At 44.2% G+C, this 17,991-nt stretch overlaps 1 protein-coding gene across 6 annotated transcripts in view; it reads left to right on the forward strand.

Annotated features, from left to right (window-relative positions):
- Nucleotides 1-17,991, forward strand: part of SLC9A8 (solute carrier family 9 member A8) — a 70,152-nt gene that overhangs the window by 14,027 nt on the left and 38,134 nt on the right. For 5 of the 6 annotated variants that reach the window (XM_086702460.1, XM_086702457.1, XM_086702462.1 and 2 more), the window contains 2 exons: nucleotides 8,041-8,099; nucleotides 13,124-13,207. In XM_086702460.1, the coding sequence (XP_086558586.1) occupies nucleotides 8,041-8,099; nucleotides 13,124-13,207 (143 nt within the window). The remainder of the gene's footprint in view (nucleotides 1-8,040; nucleotides 8,100-13,123; nucleotides 13,208-17,991) is intronic. The other variant, XM_086702458.1, reaches the window with a different exon arrangement.

Consider the following 17,991-nt stretch of genomic DNA (forward strand, 5'->3'; position numbering starts at 1 on the left):
ATCTCCTCTTGGCTAAGCCTTTTATCATCCATAGGTTAGATTTTATACTCAAATCTTCCAGTTACACCAAAATAGATCGTCTAAATTTTAAAAATAATAAATAAATAATAACTTAAATAATTGTATTCTGAAAGTTGCTACATTGGGGCTGATTTCTCTGATTTCCTCTTGTACCACATAAATGTTCTCCTCTGTGCTTGAAAAAGGAAAAACATTGCTCTGAAAGGGTGAGCTGCTTTAAAAACGAAACATTTGGACATCCTCTCCCCCCAGAAAACAAACTGCCCTGAGGGATGGATTCTCATTTTAGAGTCTCTTTGGGGTAACTACTGTAGGTAGCAGAGTCAAGGACTGGATTTTCAAACTTACCTTACCAGAGTATAACTTGGTTCTATAATTACAGCTGACAAAATGTGCTAAAAATATATTAAAGTATTTTCAAAAAATCATCTGTGGTTAAAAGAGGATTATGTAAGTAAGTATATCCCTTTTTGCCTCATTATATAGTAGCAGACCTGTCTCCTCATGATGATCAGGGTCAGTCATCCCTGCCAGTATCGGTAAGCCTTTTCTAGGCCTGCTGGTCTGTTGACTCAAAGAGCCCCAAGGGACCAGGCAGCAGCCATTGTAACGCCTACTGTGTGAACCCTGGTGGAAAGGTCACCTTCTGGGAGCCAGGACCTTTCGACCCCCTGAGCCTGTAGTTTCAGGCTATGGGAGCAGAAGGTCTCCAAGTGGGAATCCCTACTCCCAAGTGAGTCTCTGAGAGTGATGTTGAATGGGGCCACTCCTACAGTAAGCAAGTGCTGTGCCCCGCTTACTCTTAGGGACGTACTGCCCTATAATGGCCATTGGCTTAAGGAGTCAGTCGCATCCTGGGGGGGAGCTCCAGTCTTCGTAGGATGTCCTCTCTGAGCTGGTGCCTCAGCTTCTTTATGAGACCCTCTTACCACTCTGGCTGGCTGGCGGCTTCTGGATGGGGTGGCGTATTAGTGTAGGACCATGTGGGGTCCATAGTCGCACACCCACTGCTGCACCTCCCTTGCCATAAAGTGAGTCTCTTGGTTTGACACGCTGTTGGGCAGTGTCCCGCTTTAGTGGACCAGACACTTGTGAGCCCTGGGACAGCGGTGCGATCCAAAAGACATACCCGCCGGCATACTTGTCCATCTCAGAATGAACTACCAGGGTGGAAGGGGTCTGATACAATCGAGTGGCCATCATTCCGCTAGCTGGTCTTCACAAGGGATGGAACCACATCAGGTGCTGGGTGTTGGTCCGTGGGCTGTCCAGTCACCCATTCACCAACAGCAGTAGCTAGAACAGCCATGGTGGGAGGGAGTCCACGCTGTTGGACTTGTGCACAACTCCCGTCTCTGCCATCATAGCTGCTGTGTTCATGAGCCCGTTGCATAAACACTGAAGCGGCCAAGGTGAGAGGCTGACTGAGTCACCCGTGAACCAAGCTGGTCATGGGGAACTCCCAGCGAGGCCATATGTAGGAACGGAGGGAGAGGTGTTGATGTCACAGCTGTAGAGGACGCAGAGGCCCGGGGCACCTGTTCATGCAGCGTGCTTGTGCCCGCCGGACCTGGCCAAACCTGATCTGTAATGTAACACCTGGACCTTACAACACACTGCTGCTGGGCCCACCCAGCCTTATAACTGGGTGGTTATGGCAACGCCACTTAGGAAGCACAGTTCTGGGCACATGAGCACTTAACACCCCATGCTCAGACACTCTGTCTCTACCAGAGCCCAGTAACATGCCAGGAGCTATTTGGGTTTTTTCCTCCCGTGTTTTTCGAATGCCGTGTAGTTCTCTGCTGCAAATGGCATGACCTTGTTCCAGAACCCTAGGGACCTGTGCTGAGGAGCCCTCCTATTGAGGCTTGCCCGAGACGTCACACACCATCCCTTTCTACCCCAGATACTTCCGGTGCCAGGGGGTCTGCCAGACGGTATGGCAGAAGCGGCAGGCTGCTTGAACTGCAGCGGGGCCCTTTCTTGTGGTCCCCACTCAGAACGCTCAACCTCCCACAAACCAGTAAATGGGTCAAAGTAGTCTTCTCAAGTGTGGAATATATAGCCTCTAAGCCTGGAGGAGGCCTACCCAGCATAGCGCTTCTTCTTAGTGGTGGGAGGTGGAAGGTGCAAATCTTGTCTTTTACTTGAAGGCAGTGTCTTGTCATGTTTCAGACCACTTGACCCCTACCTTCCCAGATGAGCGGTCCCCTGAAACTTTCTGTCATCTGAAGCCTAGGTGTCTTATCAAGACATCCACTTGCCACTTCTTGCTTGTTGTGTCAGATTAGCATGCTGTCCACCTAGTCTAGTGGACCCCGGTGTTGTCCTGGGCAGTGTCCATATGGTCTAGGTCCTTTGGGACTATGTTAATGACAGAGAGCAAGAGCTAACATAAGGTGCCTGCCTTATTTGGACTTCTGTGTAATCTTGAAACAGCCTGAGGAGGTCTTTATGCCAGCAGGGAGGTGGGGGCACTTCAGCTGGCCCAGAGGGTCCACAGGAATCTGGAGATTGAAGGTGCTCATGTAAATCTCCCCCAGATGACCCTCCGCCACGTCTCAGAGTCGCCCATCTTCCTTAGCAGGGCCCGGCAGGAGAGGACGTACGTAGCTTTACCCTCTTGAGCTCAACTTTCTCAAGATCTGCCATTCTTGGAGTTAAGTCCTGTGCCTGATCTTCTCTCTAGAAGCCCTCCAGCTGCAGCAGGTGAGGGCCTGCTTACATGTTGCCAAGGAGGCCCTCCGACTCCCACTTTGCTCTAAGTTGGTGATTGTCTGAGCCTGTCCTTCTCTCTTTTCAAAACCTTGGCGGGGGGGGGGGGGGGGCAGGGGGCGCACCTGGGTGGCTCAGTCAGTTGAGCGTCCGACTTCGGCTCAGGTCATGATCCCACAGCTCGTGAGGGAGCCCTTCATCGGGCCCTGTGCTGACAGCTCAGAGCCTGGAGCCTGCTTCGAATTCTGCGTCTCCCTCTCTCTCTCTGCTCCTTCCCCGCTCCTGCTCTGTCTCTCTCCTTCAAAAATAAATAAGAACATAAAACAAAAAACCTTGGCGGCCCTCCGCAAAACCACACCATTCCACTGTTCTCATTATTTCCCCCATAACCTGTCCAACACCACACATGCTGCCTGAGCCACTGCCTCCCACCCCGTGTCCCAACCCAGTCACCACGAGGGAGTCTTAGCAGTGGCACTGCTACCCCAGCTGAGGGACTACCAGTGCTTTCCCACCAGTGCCGGGGTCCTCACTGCCAGCCGGCTGCTGAGTGATCCACCTCCCTCCTCGGGGAGCATCCTTCGAGTGTGCTTCCTGGAACCACTCCGCTCCTGGAACCAGTTGTCTTAAGTTGGGAGCCTAAAAGCAGAGTCTTGAGACAGGAGGTTGGGACATGTAATTTATCGAGGGATGCTCTTCATGAATAAATCTGTGAGGACACGAGACTAGGGGAGGAGAAGGAGCCAAACACCGGCAGGGATCTCAGTTTAAGCCCAGCCTGAGCCTCAGTAGGAGGGCTCTGGGGCAAGAACCCACACTGGTTGTCCCTCTTTAAAGCGAAGGGGCTGGACTCCTAACGCCCTGTTAGCCATTGGCTGTGAACTGGTGCAGGGTGGGCACAGCTTCCTGATAAGGTGCCTCTCGGCAGCTGACGACACTCTTCTGGAGAAGGGGACAGGTGTGAGCACTCAGCTCGGCCTTCTCAGCGGCTCACACAGATGGGCTGTGTGAAGACAGCTGGGCAGGCCTTGCAGCGTGAGAATTAAAAATGCCTGTAGCCTTGATCCACCCATCCCTCTTTCAGGGGTTTTTCCTCTGGATGCCCCCGCACACGTGGGAAATCATGTATTTACTCAGGTGGGAAGGGCAGCGATAGCAAAAACCTAGAAAAAAAAAAGCCTGGAGACTCAAGTTTTCACTGAATACTCTTTGGTACCTTTAAAAATTTTGTACCGTGTGCGTCTGCTATATAGTCAAATAAAGATAAAATAATTCACTTTTAAACAATTCTGTATCTGCTATTTACTAGGTAAGTGATGCCGGGCGTTAGCCTCAGTTTCCTTATCTGTAAACTGCAGGTGATAGTGCCTTCACGTCCTAGAATTGCAGATATTAAACATGGTAATGCATAGAAATCACTTAGTATAATGCCTGCCTGCTGAGTAATCAGTAACTATTAGCTGCTGCTATTAATATTATCATCTGTGTTATCATGGTTTATTGCCTTGCAGGGTAATTGTGGGCATGAACTAAAATAATGTGTATTTTATACATCAGCACAGTGCCTGGCACATAGGAGGTGTGTGTGTTTCTTTTTCACACAGGGCAAATAAATATATGTATATATATACACACACATACACACACACGTATACATACATGTATATTATGTGTGTGTGTGTATATATATATATATATATGTACCAGTTCAAATATATATATGTATATGTTTATATATGTGCATCTTTTTTAAGGGAATTGGGATCAGGTTTTGCAACCTGATTTTCTTCCTTAAAACATTTTAAATGTTTTTCCTGTAACATTAATTATCAGGATCGTTGCACAGTGATGCTGGTAGAGCAGCATTGCACCCTGGGAGGGAGGTGAGGGTTCATGGGTTGTAAAGGCAGGTGTAGTCTGCCTGTGTCTTGGCGTCATGAACTGGTAGGATGTCGAGTCCCTTGCTAGCTCTGAGCCATTAGACTGGCTACTTCAACTCCGAGCCTTCATACCTGAAGCATTCTCTGGAGGATTAGAAATAACTTAAAGCGACAAATCCTAGGGGCGCCTGGGTAGCTCGGTCAGTTAAGCATCCGACTTCAGCTCAGTCATGATCTCACGGTTCGTGAGTTCGAGCCCCATGTCGGGCTCTGTGCCTACACCTCAGAGCCTGGAGCCTGCTTCAGATTCTGTGTCTCCTTGTCTCTGCTCCTCCCCTGCTCATGCTCTGTCTCTGTCTCTCTCTCTTTCTCTCTCTCTCTCTCTCTCTCCCTCTCTCCCTCTCAAAAGTACATAAACATTAAAAAAAATTAAAGAGAATTGCTCAAGTAGTAATAGTAACAGTAGTGATAATATCACATCATATTTTACAAAGCTTTCCAATGCCTCATAAATAATAATATAGAAACAAGCTTACGCAATAGAATTATGATTATAATCAATAGATGTAATAATAATTATGAATAATTATTTTTCAAATGCAGCTGCTCCATATGTAATTACAAAAGCATTAACCATGGTATTAAAGTTTGGTATACATTTACAAGGGAAAGAGAAAGTTGAGGTTTTAGTAGAGCAGAAAAGCGCTAGCTTTGAAAATGAAATCGGAAACCAGGAAAAGAGGTTCAACTTCCCCAGTAATCAGGAGTGATTACTGAATGTAGATTAACTGTCAAATGCAAAGTGAAACAGTGCAATGCAACTTCTCGCCCATCATATTGGCAACAGTGTTATTCGGATGATTATCCAGGGTTCGTGAGAATGTGGGAGCGCTCTGGTGCCCAGTGTGAATTGGTGCAGCACTTGGGAGGACAATTTGGCAACATTCTCAGGAGATAAAAATGTGCTATGCCATGCATCGTCTCTGGATCTGCCCTAGGGCAACACGCTTCCACAAAGAGGCGTGAACTGACAGGTTCATTGCCAAGTCCGCTGTGAGCAGCACACGATGGGAGACAGCGATCATCTGGGGACTGATTTAAAAAATTGTGACTCTTGAAAAAATTAAAATGTAATTCACATACTGTAAACTTCACAGTTTTACGGTGTACAGTTCAGTGTTTTCAGTATGCTCACAGGGCTGCGCGACATCACCGCTGTCTAATTACAGAACGTTTTCATCGCTGCAAAAAGAAACCCTCTACCTACCTACTAGCAGTCACTTCCCATTTCCTCCTTTCCTCCTACCCTGGCAACCTCCGTCCTGCTTCCTGTCTCTGTAGATTTGCCTAATTCCACACGTTTTGTATCAGTGGACTTGTACAATCTGTAGCCTCTCTTTTAATGTAACAGGTTTATTGAGATATATAATTCACGTATGAGTTACCCATTTAAAATGTACTCTCCAATGGGTTTTAGTATATTTGCAGAGTTGTGCAACCGTCGCCACAATCGATTGTAGACATTTTCATCACCCCAAAAAGAAACCCTATTCCCTTTAGCTATCACCACCAAGCCCCTCTTCCCCAGCCCAAGACAATCATTTCTATCTCTATAAATTTGCCTGCCCTGCATATTTCATATAAATGTGTCATAAAATACATGTCTTTTGTGCCTGGCTTCTTTCACTTAGCATTTTTTTTTTAATTTTTTTTTTTAACTTTTATTCATTTTTGACAGACAGAAAGAGACAGAGCACGAGGAGGGAAAGGGCAGAGGGAGGGAGACACAGAATCCAAGCTGTCAGCACAGAGCCCGATGCAGGGCTCGAACCCACGAACCGTGAGATCATGACCTGAGCCGAAGTTGGACACAACCGACTGAGCCACCCAAACGCCCCAAATGTTTATTTTTGAGAGAGGGAGACACAGAGTGTGAGCAAGGGAGGGGCAGAAGGAGGAAGACACAGAATCTGAAGCAGGCTCCAGGCTCTGAGCCGTCAACACAGAGCCCAACGCGGGGCTTGAACTCACGGACTGTGAGATCATGACCTGAGCCGAAGTCGGATGCTCAACCGACTGAGCCACCCAGGTGCCCCATCACTTAGCATGTTTTCAAGACTCATCCACCTTGTAGCATGGATCTCTCTGTCTCTCTGTCTCTCTGTCTCTCTCTCAAAAACAAACGTTAAAAAAAGAAGTCCTTAAAATGTATACAAAATTTGGAAAGATAAGAAATAAAAAGCAGCTGGGGAACCCTGGAGAGGTTAGAATGAGTGCTTTCATGCCACCCGGAAAGTTGAATTGGGCAACTTGTGTTTTGAAAATAAGTTCATTGGCTCCCTTTACAGCTCAGACCTATTTTGTCTTCGTCTATCTTTTGAAGTAATTTTGTTACTGTCTTAATAATATGTACCAGTTCAAATAGTAGAGAGGCTGATAAAGTTAAAGTTGCTTATCTCCTCTCTTCACCTGAAACCCCTCCCCCACAGCAATGAGTGTTAGTGCAATTCCTTTTCCCGATAAACTTCTCTGTTTAGTATTGTCTTCTCGCCCCACCTCACAAAGTGTGTTTCTTCAGCTTTCTGTTGTCGACGTGGAAAAGCTCCTTCCTCTGCAGGGGGAAGTAGGTCTTTGTCTTTAAGCGTGGACAGTGGTCTTCAGGCTTGCTTCTACCAGAGATTGTGATTTAGGAGGTCTGGAGTGCTGCTCAGGTGTCTTTTTTATAAAAAGCTCCCATGGTGATTCTAGGGAGTCGACAGGGTTAAAAATCATTTGTCTAGTGAGTAACAGAGCAATCTTAAATTGTACCCGTGATGCTTCTTTGAGAATTATTTTTGGTAGGTTCTTTATGAGAGAGTAATGAGCCTGTCAGCCTTAAGGAAACACGCCTGAACTTAGATGGTCTGTTGTGTTCCAGGAATTTCACAGAATTTTTGCTTTAGGTTATTTTTAGCATCGGGGTTTTATCTCTAACGAAATGCTCTACATAGAGCTGCCATCTGAGTCTAAGAAAGTGATCTGGGATTCTTTTTTGAAAATGGTAGGAAAAACAGCATAAGGCAAACTTAGCATGTAAGCTTTGGGTCGTTTCACATTGAAAATGGGGGGATGTAGCAAACCGACAGGCGGAAGGACTGTCCTTGGGTCTGGTTTTGTCAAGCTTTCCGTTTCCCCAGCTGCACCCCCGCCCCTAGATTGTCCTTGACTTCATTACGGTATGTTTACCTGAGATGCAAATGAGAGAAACTTGTGACTGAGAACATCACACTGATTTCCATTCTTATGTTTTCAGACATAAAAGTTGCAGAAATCCATAAAAGCTATTTAAAGACATAATAATCAGATTCTCTAGGATGATAATAAACCTGAGTAATCTTTCTCATATCTTAAATTATGTTCAACTTTACATTTTCTCTTCCAGGTATTCTCATGGGAGCAGTTATAAAAATTATAGAGTTTAAAAAATTGGCAAATTGGAAGGTAGGTTTACCCAACTTACGATTTTTATTGATTATCTTTAATTTTAGTAACACTGATGGTTAGTTACGGTGGCTTATCATTGCTTCACTATGAGGGAAGTTTACATTGTCCCATGAATTTTTTAACGTTCTGTTGGATTAGGATTGATATCATTACATCGGACTTCTCTGAAAAAGTATAAATCTCACAGTTTCAAGTTAACATAGGAGCACTCAGTGTCAGATTTTGTTATTTATTTGCATTTTTATAACCTTAGACTAACCTGCTCTCTGGGGGAAAGTCTCTAATTAGCATAAAACGTTTATCAGTGGTTACCGCTGACAGTGGAAGATAAAATGTATTTGTCCAGCACCAGAGTTTACAGTATGCTTTATACACTGTAGCTCATGTTGTCCTCATGACAACCACATGATGTAGATGACCACATTCTGTCATCACTCTGGTATTACAGATAAAGAAAGCGACCACAGAGAGGTTGAGACACGTCCAACATCACAGAGCTAGAAAGTAGTTGAGCCTTCTGTCCAGCCCCGCTGGCCCTGTGTGTTCTCTGTTCTCCGCCATACTGTGCTGTCCTCAGGGTGTGGGTGTTCATACCCTCGTGTTCACACAGTGGGTAGAGCGTGAGCATCATCTTGTGGTACAAGGACTAAGTGAAACCCGAACTTAAATGTGTGTACATCCATATTAAGTACTGAGATTAAAAAGTATGTGACGGAATTGATTTTGAGGAGGGGAATAAGGTTCATTTGAAAAGATTAAAGAGTTATGTGGCTCCACTTCATCACATTCAAACTCTTCCTATTTTGATTCTGCTTCTAGGTGCTAGGATTCATTTACCTGTGAAACTGTAGAGTGTAAAATGTGCAAAACAAGTCGCACACTCTGACCTAACACACAATTTGAAACTGTTATAAATAATACTTAGGAAATATTGTATGTATTAAATGGAATCTCAAAATCTATGTTGAGCTCCTGCTATTACAGAACTGCCCTGAGCTGGGGAAGGGACTGGGCAGGCCTCACTAGAGCCCACTGCGAATCACATCTCTGCCCTCCTACAACTGGTTAAATTGAGTCACCCTCACAGTGGCTCATTCTAGGGCAGGGGACACAGACTGTAACCCTTACCCTACTCCTAGATACCACCTGATGTGTTTTGATTGTGTTTGATTTAAAATCAGTTGCTCAAAATTGGAATTGACTTTTAAACAATTAAAAAGCATTAGTTTTATTTTAAAATATTTTCTATCTATATAACTTACTGGGAATTTCACATAGAAACCTGAATCTCGAGCTTCTCTTGAAGAAGCAGAAACTTTTTTTTTTTTTTTTTTGGAACTTATATCTGTTATTTAAATTTATTTTATGTTTAATACATTTATTTAAATTCAAGTTAGTTAACATACAGTGTAGTACTGGTTTCAGGAGTAGAACCCAGAGATTCATCACTTACATAGAACACCCAGTGCTCCTCCCAGCAAGTGGCCTCCTTAATGCCCATCACCCATCCAGCCCCATCCCCCAACCCGCCTCCAGAAACTCTCTTAGCACCAGGCCCACATTCCACCCTGCAGAGATCCGGCAGCTGCCCCTTCCGGGAGTGCTGTGTGGCCAGGGAGGCCTGGGAGATGGTGGCCCCTGTTCGGAGTGGTGGGAACAGAGGTGGTGGGGGGAGATCGTCTTCCACTTTTGAGTTTTATATGCTTCGGTTTTGTTGAATTTATTGTTCAATAGATGTTACTTTTCAAGTTAAATAATAGTAATATATTTAATAGTACAGGCAAGTGAACTAGAGTTGGGTAGTGAAGGTAATGGAGTGCCTAAAGGGCCTTCCAGGCAGCCTGGGCTTGACCTCAGAGAAGGGGTATGTCAGGCCCTCTGATAGATGGGGCAGGCTTCCTGGAGGAACAGGTGTTTGTGGAAAGCCAAAGCAGGAAGCAGGACACCTGTTTGGAAACCAGGTGCTGCCGGGAGCAAGATAAGAAAAACAAGGAGCTTGGTGTTCATTCCGTGGAGTTCTTTTGCCAGACTGTCCTGCTGGGCCTGCCTTCCGCCTGTGTTATCGTGTACTTACATATTTATTTCTTGAAAGCAACTTGCTTTTTTTATGTGTATACATTTTCTTTTTTTTTTTTTTTTAATTTTTTTTTTTCAACGTTTATTTATTTTTGGGACAGAGAGAGACAGAGCATGAACGGGCGAGGGGCAGAGAGAGAGGGAGACACAGAATCGGAAACAGGCTCCAGGCTCCGAGCCATCAGCCCAGAGCCTGACGCGGGGCTTGAACTCACGGACCGCGAGATCGTGACCTGGCTGAAGTCGGACGCTTAACCGACTGCGCCACCCAGGCGCCCCTACATTTTCTTGTAGTAGTTTTTTTTTAAGGCTTTTGCTGTGGTAAAATATACATAACATAGGGGTGCCCAAGTGGCTCAGTATGTTAAGTGGTTAACCTACTGACTCTTGATCTCTCACAGTTTGGTTAGTGGGATTGAGCCCCAAGCCCCCTAGGCTCTGCGCTGACAGCTGGAGCCTGCTTGGGAGTCTTTCTCTCTCTCTGCCCCTCCCTGTCTCTCTCTGTCTCTGTCTCTCTGTCTCTCTCTCTCCCTCCCTCTCAAAATAATAAATAAGCATTTAAAACTATATATATATACATAACGTAAAATAGCGTTTTAGTTATTTTTAAGTGTACATTTCACTGGGGTTAAATACCATTCACAGTGTTGTATACTCATCGCATTATCTATTTCCAGAACTGTTTCATCATCCCAGACAGAAACTCGACCCAGTAAACAGCTCCCCAGTCCCCCCGCCCCACAGTCTGTTCTGGTTTCTGTTTTTTTTCGTATTTTCTGTTGTTTTCGTAGCCCCCTATTCTACTTTCTGGCTTTATGAATTGACCGATTCTAGGTACTTTATATAAGTGGAATCATACATTTGTCCTTTTGTGTCTGGTTTATTTTACTTAGTGTGATGTTTTGAAGATTCATTCATACTGTAGTTTGTGTCAGAATTTCCTTCCTTTTTGTGGCTGAATAATATAGACGGCTCTTTGTCAATCCATTCATCTGTTGATGGACCGTTGGCTTGTTTCTCCCTTTTGGCTCCTGTGAATAATGTTGTGAATACTGGTGTGCTACATATGTTTATCTTAAAGGAAACATTATAATGCTGTGGAAACCAATATTTTTATAAATAAATATGATAAAAACAAAGGAGTAGAGATGCCTGCTGAAGCCCCTGAGATCAAGCCCGTTCTGTCAGAAAGGGAGATCAGCACATTGGAGAGAGGCTTTACTGCCTATGACACCAAACTGTGGTGTCTTTGACTTAATTGAGACCAGAAAATGAATCAAAAAGAGCGGACTTTCTCAGTCTGGGGGGATCAGTGGTATATGGCATACACTGCCCAAGTATCACCTAAAATCACCTTATACCATTTGCGGGGACGAGTTGCCAAAAAGAACCTGCGATCTTTCTGTAACACTATTCACTGCACGCCGGTACATGCATTTCCTGTGGCTACGATAACAAATGACCAAAACTGGTTGGCTTAAGACCCCAGAGAGTTATTCTCTCAGAGTTGTAGAGGCCAGAAATCTGAAATCAGGATGTTGGCAGGGCCGTGTTCCCTCTGGGAGCAAATCCAGGTGGTAGGAGAGAATCCTTCATTGGCTTTGTAGCTTCTGGTGGTCCCAAGTATTCCTTGGCTATGGCAACATAACCCCTTTCTCCTCTGTCTTCACATGTCCTTTGTGTCTGTGTGTCCTTTCCTGTCTCTTATAAGGACACTCTCATTGGGTTTAGGGCCCACCCATCCAGTGTGATCTCATCTGGATTCTTCCCTTAATTGCATCTGCAAGGACCCTCTTTGCAAAGAAAGTCACATTCTGGGGTTCCAGGTGGACATGAATTAAGGCTGGAGGACCCTGTGCAACCCACTGCAGGTGGGTTCTATACAGTGGTCCCCTGCGCAGATCCTGAGAATAGGTTGCCCCACAAAACACAGATCGGCCCATTTCTTTTCACATGGTCCCAGTCTGAGGCATGAGCTTGTTGCACAGGCAGCTATTTTAAGACTTAATAAGGCATTTTCAGCAGCCATCATTTGCTTCTAGTTTGAGCCTTTGAATGTTGTTTTAGGCTTTATGGCCACAGCTGTACATTTGTAAGAATACACTTAACCATTCTTCTGAATAGGGATTTTGACAAGAAATCAGACTGTCAAGACTGTAGCATGAAATTTTCCTATGAGAAAGGGCCTAATTTTGCAGTGTTAAGGAGACTCTGTATTACATGCAGTCATTTCGGATTTGAAGACCAATATGGGTTTTCCCCCTGATACACCAACAATTAGAGATGTTAATATAGAACATGAAATTATGATGTCATTCCTCCCAAGATGGCCGTATTCTAGAAATACCTTTCATAGTGACACTTAATATTTGAATCTGGAAGCATAGCAAGGGGCTGACTTTATAGCCATGTCCCCAGTCACAAGGTCATCAGATGGCCATTATTTCATCACAGCCAGGTTTAGGAAAGTGGCACAGTTGTCTGTGACAGGCAGAGAAAAGGCCAGGGCAATTTTAAACGTGTATAGGGTTTAGTCTTCCTCCAAGTGGATTGTTCTAAGGCTTACTGTTAACTTTTTTTCTGGAGGATTTCATTTTGTGGACTTGTGTTTGTAAGCGTTCTGTTTGCATTGAAATGTCTTCTGTATTAATACTAACTTCCTTTCCTAAGTAAAGAATAAAAAGCATACAGGGTGTGTTTGGAAGCACTTCATTCTTATTTATTTTGCTGGTCACCTTTAAAATCACTTGTCCTACATTTATTAGTGCAGGTTTTGTGGTGTCTTTGGTTTCTTCTGCTGCTTGGTTCTATCATCAGGTTCTTTTTTAAACATTAAATATTTCCACAGGGCCTACGAGGACAATTACTTTGGCTCTTCACTGACGGATTTTATTTCTTAATATATAAATTCCATGCTTCTGAGAATACCCATTTTACATTTACAGGAAGAAGAAATGTTTCGTCCAAATATGTTTTTCCTTCTCCTGCTTCCTCCTATTATATTTGAGTCAGGATATTCGTTACACAAGGTAAGGCCCAGGCATGCACTGGTGCTTTTGGTCCAGGTGGCTGCCCAAGTCGGTGAGACCAGCTCCTTAAGAGCTTGGGTGTTGACCTAGCAGCGGTGGCTCTGTGTGAGCACCCCGGGGGTGCGCTGCCTGAGGGAGAGGGGCGCGCGTAGCAGTTAGTGGGTCGCTTTAATGGTTTCAGGCAGTGTGGCTTATTAAACTAGTATTTTCCACAGAGGGTTACTTTTCCTAGGAAGTGATGGCCAAAGTGATTTTTAAGTGTACACGGGCAATATATTGACTCTTCTTTTTGGACACAGACTGACACATGTTAAGAGGACAGTGTGTCCCAAGCCTTTTGATTCTCAGCTTCCCATGTGCGGCTTTTGTCCCTCCTTCGGCCTCTCCATCCTTCAGTGTCTCCCCTCTCAGTGTCCTGCCCTAGCTCCCCCTCTGATATCCCCTTATCCCCGGACTCCTTTTCTTTCCGCCATCTCCCTGGCCCAGCTTCTCCTTACCAGACTGGAGCCTCATCCTTCCCCAGCCCTCCAGCTCCTTCTGACCCATCACCTAGTCTAGTCCCACAGTTACTCTGCTCATTCTTGGCTCCTCAGCCTAGAGAGCGGCCTCACGGGCCCTTGCCCACTTCCCCGCCTTGCCCCAGCATTTCTGGTCTCTGCCCTCCAGCTTCCAGTGGGACTCATTCTGCCTGGGCGGGAGCTTCTCACTTTTAAGCCAGTTTGTGTGTATGTGGGGGGTGGGGGAGGGGTGTCTTTTTCTTGACGTTTTAAGTTTATTTATTTATTTTTGAGACAGAGAGGGAGAGCGCACGCGTGCACGCCCACACCTGTGCGAGAGCAGGGGGGAGGCAGAGAGAGATGGGGTGGGGGGAATCCCAAGCAGGCTCCATGCTGTCAGCACAGAGCCCAGTGTGGGGCTTGATCCTGTGCACTGTGAGATCATGACCTGAGCCAAATCAAGAGTCAGATGCTCAACTAACTGAGCCACCCAGGTGCCCCTCTTTAAATGTACTTAAGTTTTAGGGGCGCCTGGGTGGCTCAGTCGGTTGGGCTTCCGACTTCAGCTCTGGTCATGATCTCGTGGTTCGTGAGTTCAAGCCCCGCGTTGGGGTCTGTGCTGACGGCTTGGAGCTTGGAGCCTGCTTCAGATTCTGTCTCTGTCTCTCTGTCCCTCCCCTACTCGCTCTCTGTCTCTCTGTCTCTCTCTCAAATGTAGTAAATAAATAAATAAATAAATAAATAAATAAATAAATAAATGTACTTCAGTTTTAAAATAAAAAAGTGACTCAACTTAAAATGTTAGTAATACATCAGTTATTTTGTGAATGTGATTAAAAATTGTGAAGGTTGGAAAGTTTGGCCTACCCTTGGACAGAGGAAAAGAGCCTGGACTTTAGAGCCAGAGAGACAGAGGTCTAATCATGCACTGCCTCCTACAGGTGTCTTTTGGGTAGAGTCAAAATTAAAAACAAAAAAAATCCCCCAAACCCTACCTGCTGGGTTGTTTGAAGGTTTGCACAAAATGAAAGAATGTATGCAGAGCATGACCCACCACATTAAATAATCGATGGTGTTCCTTGTTGTTGTTAACATCATCTATTATTAATATGACCACTGTCATTATTGATAACTTAGTAAATGAGTTAAATTTAGTCATGAGAGTTTTGTTAAAACATACTAATTAAATCTTTAGTTTTCCACCTGGATACTAAAACATAAATATTTTAAACTGTTCAGTCCAGGGGCGCCTGGGGGGCTCAGTCAGTTGAGCGTCCGACTTCGGCTCAGGTCATGATCTCACGGTCTGTGAGTTCGAGCCCCACATCAGGCTCTGTGCTGACAGCTCAGAGCCTGGTGCCTGTTTCAGATTCTGTGTCTCCCTCTCTCTCTGACCCTCCCCTGTTCATGCTCTTTCTCGGTCTCAAAAATAAATAAACGTTAAAAAAAATTTTTTTTTTTTAAAAAGGAACAGGCAAGAAGAAATTAAAAGTCAGTGTCTTTCACACTTTCATTTTATAAACAAATCTTAAAAGAACTATACGCAGATAAAAGAAAATATTTCAAAACAATGTGAAGTGGGAGTGCCCGGGTGGCTCAGTCAGTTAAGTATCCTACTCTTGATTTCCACTCAGGTCATGGCGTCAGCCATGAGATTGCGTCGGGCTCCGTGCTGACAGCCGGAGCCTGCTTGGGATTCTCTCTCTCTCTCTCTCTCTCTCTCTCTCTCAGAATAAATAAACATTTTTTTAAATAAAATTTTTTTTTAATTTAAAAAACAATGCTGAGGAAGTTGAGTTGATCTTTGCTTAAAAACATGACACTGTGATATTATATTAGAGCATATAAAATTTTTATTTTCTAATTTTTTGGAGGGAGGGAGATAAACTTGTTCAAAATTTGAGGAAAATAATAGTTTCTTAGAAAGACATTTGTTTGAAGATGGCTTTCCAGCAGGAAATGTGACAATTTATGTGAAATGGACTAATGTGAGTTAGAAATGTGAATTCAGAGACTTCTGTTCACTTCTGTCCTCCCCAAAGAAGATAGGAAGTCAACTTTGAATGTTTTTAGTATTGCTGTATTTGTTGATGTAAATTTGAACTTGGAATAAAAATTTCAGTAAGATTCCCATCAGTTAATATGCATTAGATAGGCAGCTATTGGTTCTTTAAAATTATTAATATCATATAAAGAATAGGACATTAGTTATGTCAAAGAGAAACAGATAAATTTGCTCGGTGTAACAAAGGGAAGTTCTTTTAGTGTGGTAACTTGAATTTGGGTAAATTTTCAATATCCAGATTAATATTAACCAGCTACGTAAATTATATTAGCATTAGATTCCTATAAACAGATCAAGACTTAATTTAATCTATTTTAATCTATTTTTAACAACAAAAATAAATTAGCTCTTTGCAGAGAAAACTCCTAGATGAAAGCCTTTGATTTAGAAAAAACAAATCATTGTGTTTGCCCTGAATATTTTAAAGTTTTTTGTGTGCTAAAGATTGATAAACCAGACAAAATAATTGAATGTTAGATTATGGGCAGCCAAATCAAAATTGCAACAAAAGAAGCAAAAAAGCTTCCTGAAGGAGATAGGCTTGGTGGGGCCGTTGGTGTTGAGGTGAGGACATAACTTTGGAAGTGAGCTTTAAAATAGCAGTTCCTGGGGCGCCTGGGTGGCGCAGTCGCTTAAGCGTCCGACTTCAGCTCAGGTCACGGTCTCACAGTCCGTGAGTTCAAGCCCTGCGTCTGGCTCCACACCGCCTGTGCGGACGCCGCTTGGGATTCTCGCTCTCCCCTCTCTCTCTCTGCCCCTCCCCCGTTCGTGCTTTTTCTCTCTCTCAAAATGAATAAATAAACTTTAGGGGCGCCTGGGTGGCACAGTCGGTTAAGCGTCCGACTTCAGCCAGGTCACGATCTCGCGGTCCGTGAGTTCGAGCCCCACGTCGGGCTCTGGGCTGATGGCTCGGAGCCTGGAGCCTGTTTCCGATTCTGTGTCTCCCTCTCTCTCTGCCCCTCCCCCGTTCATGCTCTGTCTCTCTCTGTCCCAAAAATAAATAAACGTTGAAAAAAAAAATTTAAAAAAAAAATAATAAATAAAATAGCAGTTCCTGTTGTCTGTGGCTGGACAGTTAAGTAGAAAATGGGATTCCTTGTCTATGCCCACAATCAGGTATCGAGGTTCCTCGGTGTTGTTCCTAAGTGGAGTCCACAGGATTCTAATAAGTAGCTTAATTTTTTTAACTTTACGGAAATTTGAAAGATTTACCATGCTACCAGGACGTAAATATATTCTCTTAAATGCTGTGAAGTATAGATGGAAATATTTTTTATCCGTCGTCTTTGATGAGGATACTAATAGAGTAAAATAAAGTTATTTAAGGGGCACCTGGCTGGCTCAGTCAGAGGGGCGTACGACTCCTGATCTTGGGGTCTTGAGTTCAAGTCTCACGTTGCATGTAGAAATTACTTAAATAAGTAAACTTTACATAGATAGACAGATGGATAGATAGCAAGCCCTGGACAGCAAACAGGAGTTTTTGATCATATAACGTATTATCTTGACATACTTTGTAATAATTCACCTTTTCTGGGGCGCCTGGCTGCCTCAGTTGGTGGAGTGCACAACTCTTGGTCTCACAGTTGTCTGTTCAAGCCCACATTGGGTATAGAGATTACTTTAAAATCTTTAAAAAGAATTAGGCACCTTTTCTTAATTAATTAAAAAATTATAGTTGTATAAATTTTGGACTTTGATCAGATGTGAAACACAGTTAATTCCTTCAGTACCTATTAATTATCTTCTATCTGATGGGCATTATGCCAGTAACTATGTTACATAACAGCAGACCAGGTCACTGCCTCCTCCACTGAGCTTATAGCTTAGTGGGACAGACAGACCTCAGTCAAATAGTTACATAAATGAATATAAGATTTTGGGCATGGGGCACCTGGGTGGCTCAGTCGGTTAAGGCGTCTGACTTCGGCTCAGACCATGATCTCATGGTTCATGAGTTGGAGCCCCCCATCGGGCCCTGTGCTGATGACTCAGAGCCTGGATTCTGTGTCTTCCTCTCTCTTTGCCCCTCCCCTGCTCGCTCTCTCTCTCTCCCTCTCTCAAAAATAAATAAGCATTAAAAAAAATAATAATAAAAAAAAAAAGATTTTGGCCATGTACCAGGAGAGGGTCATTGTGCACTGAGAGCATAGGATAGGATTTGCCCTGGCTAAAAGATCAGAGCAGGCCTCCTTCAGGAAGAGTCAAGCTATCCTCAGATC

This window comes from Puma concolor, chromosome A3, assembly GCF_028749965.1.
Source record: "Puma concolor isolate L17-30 chromosome A3, mPumCon1.1.hap2, whole genome shotgun sequence".
NCBI lineage: Eukaryota > Metazoa > Chordata > Mammalia > Carnivora > Felidae > Puma > Puma concolor.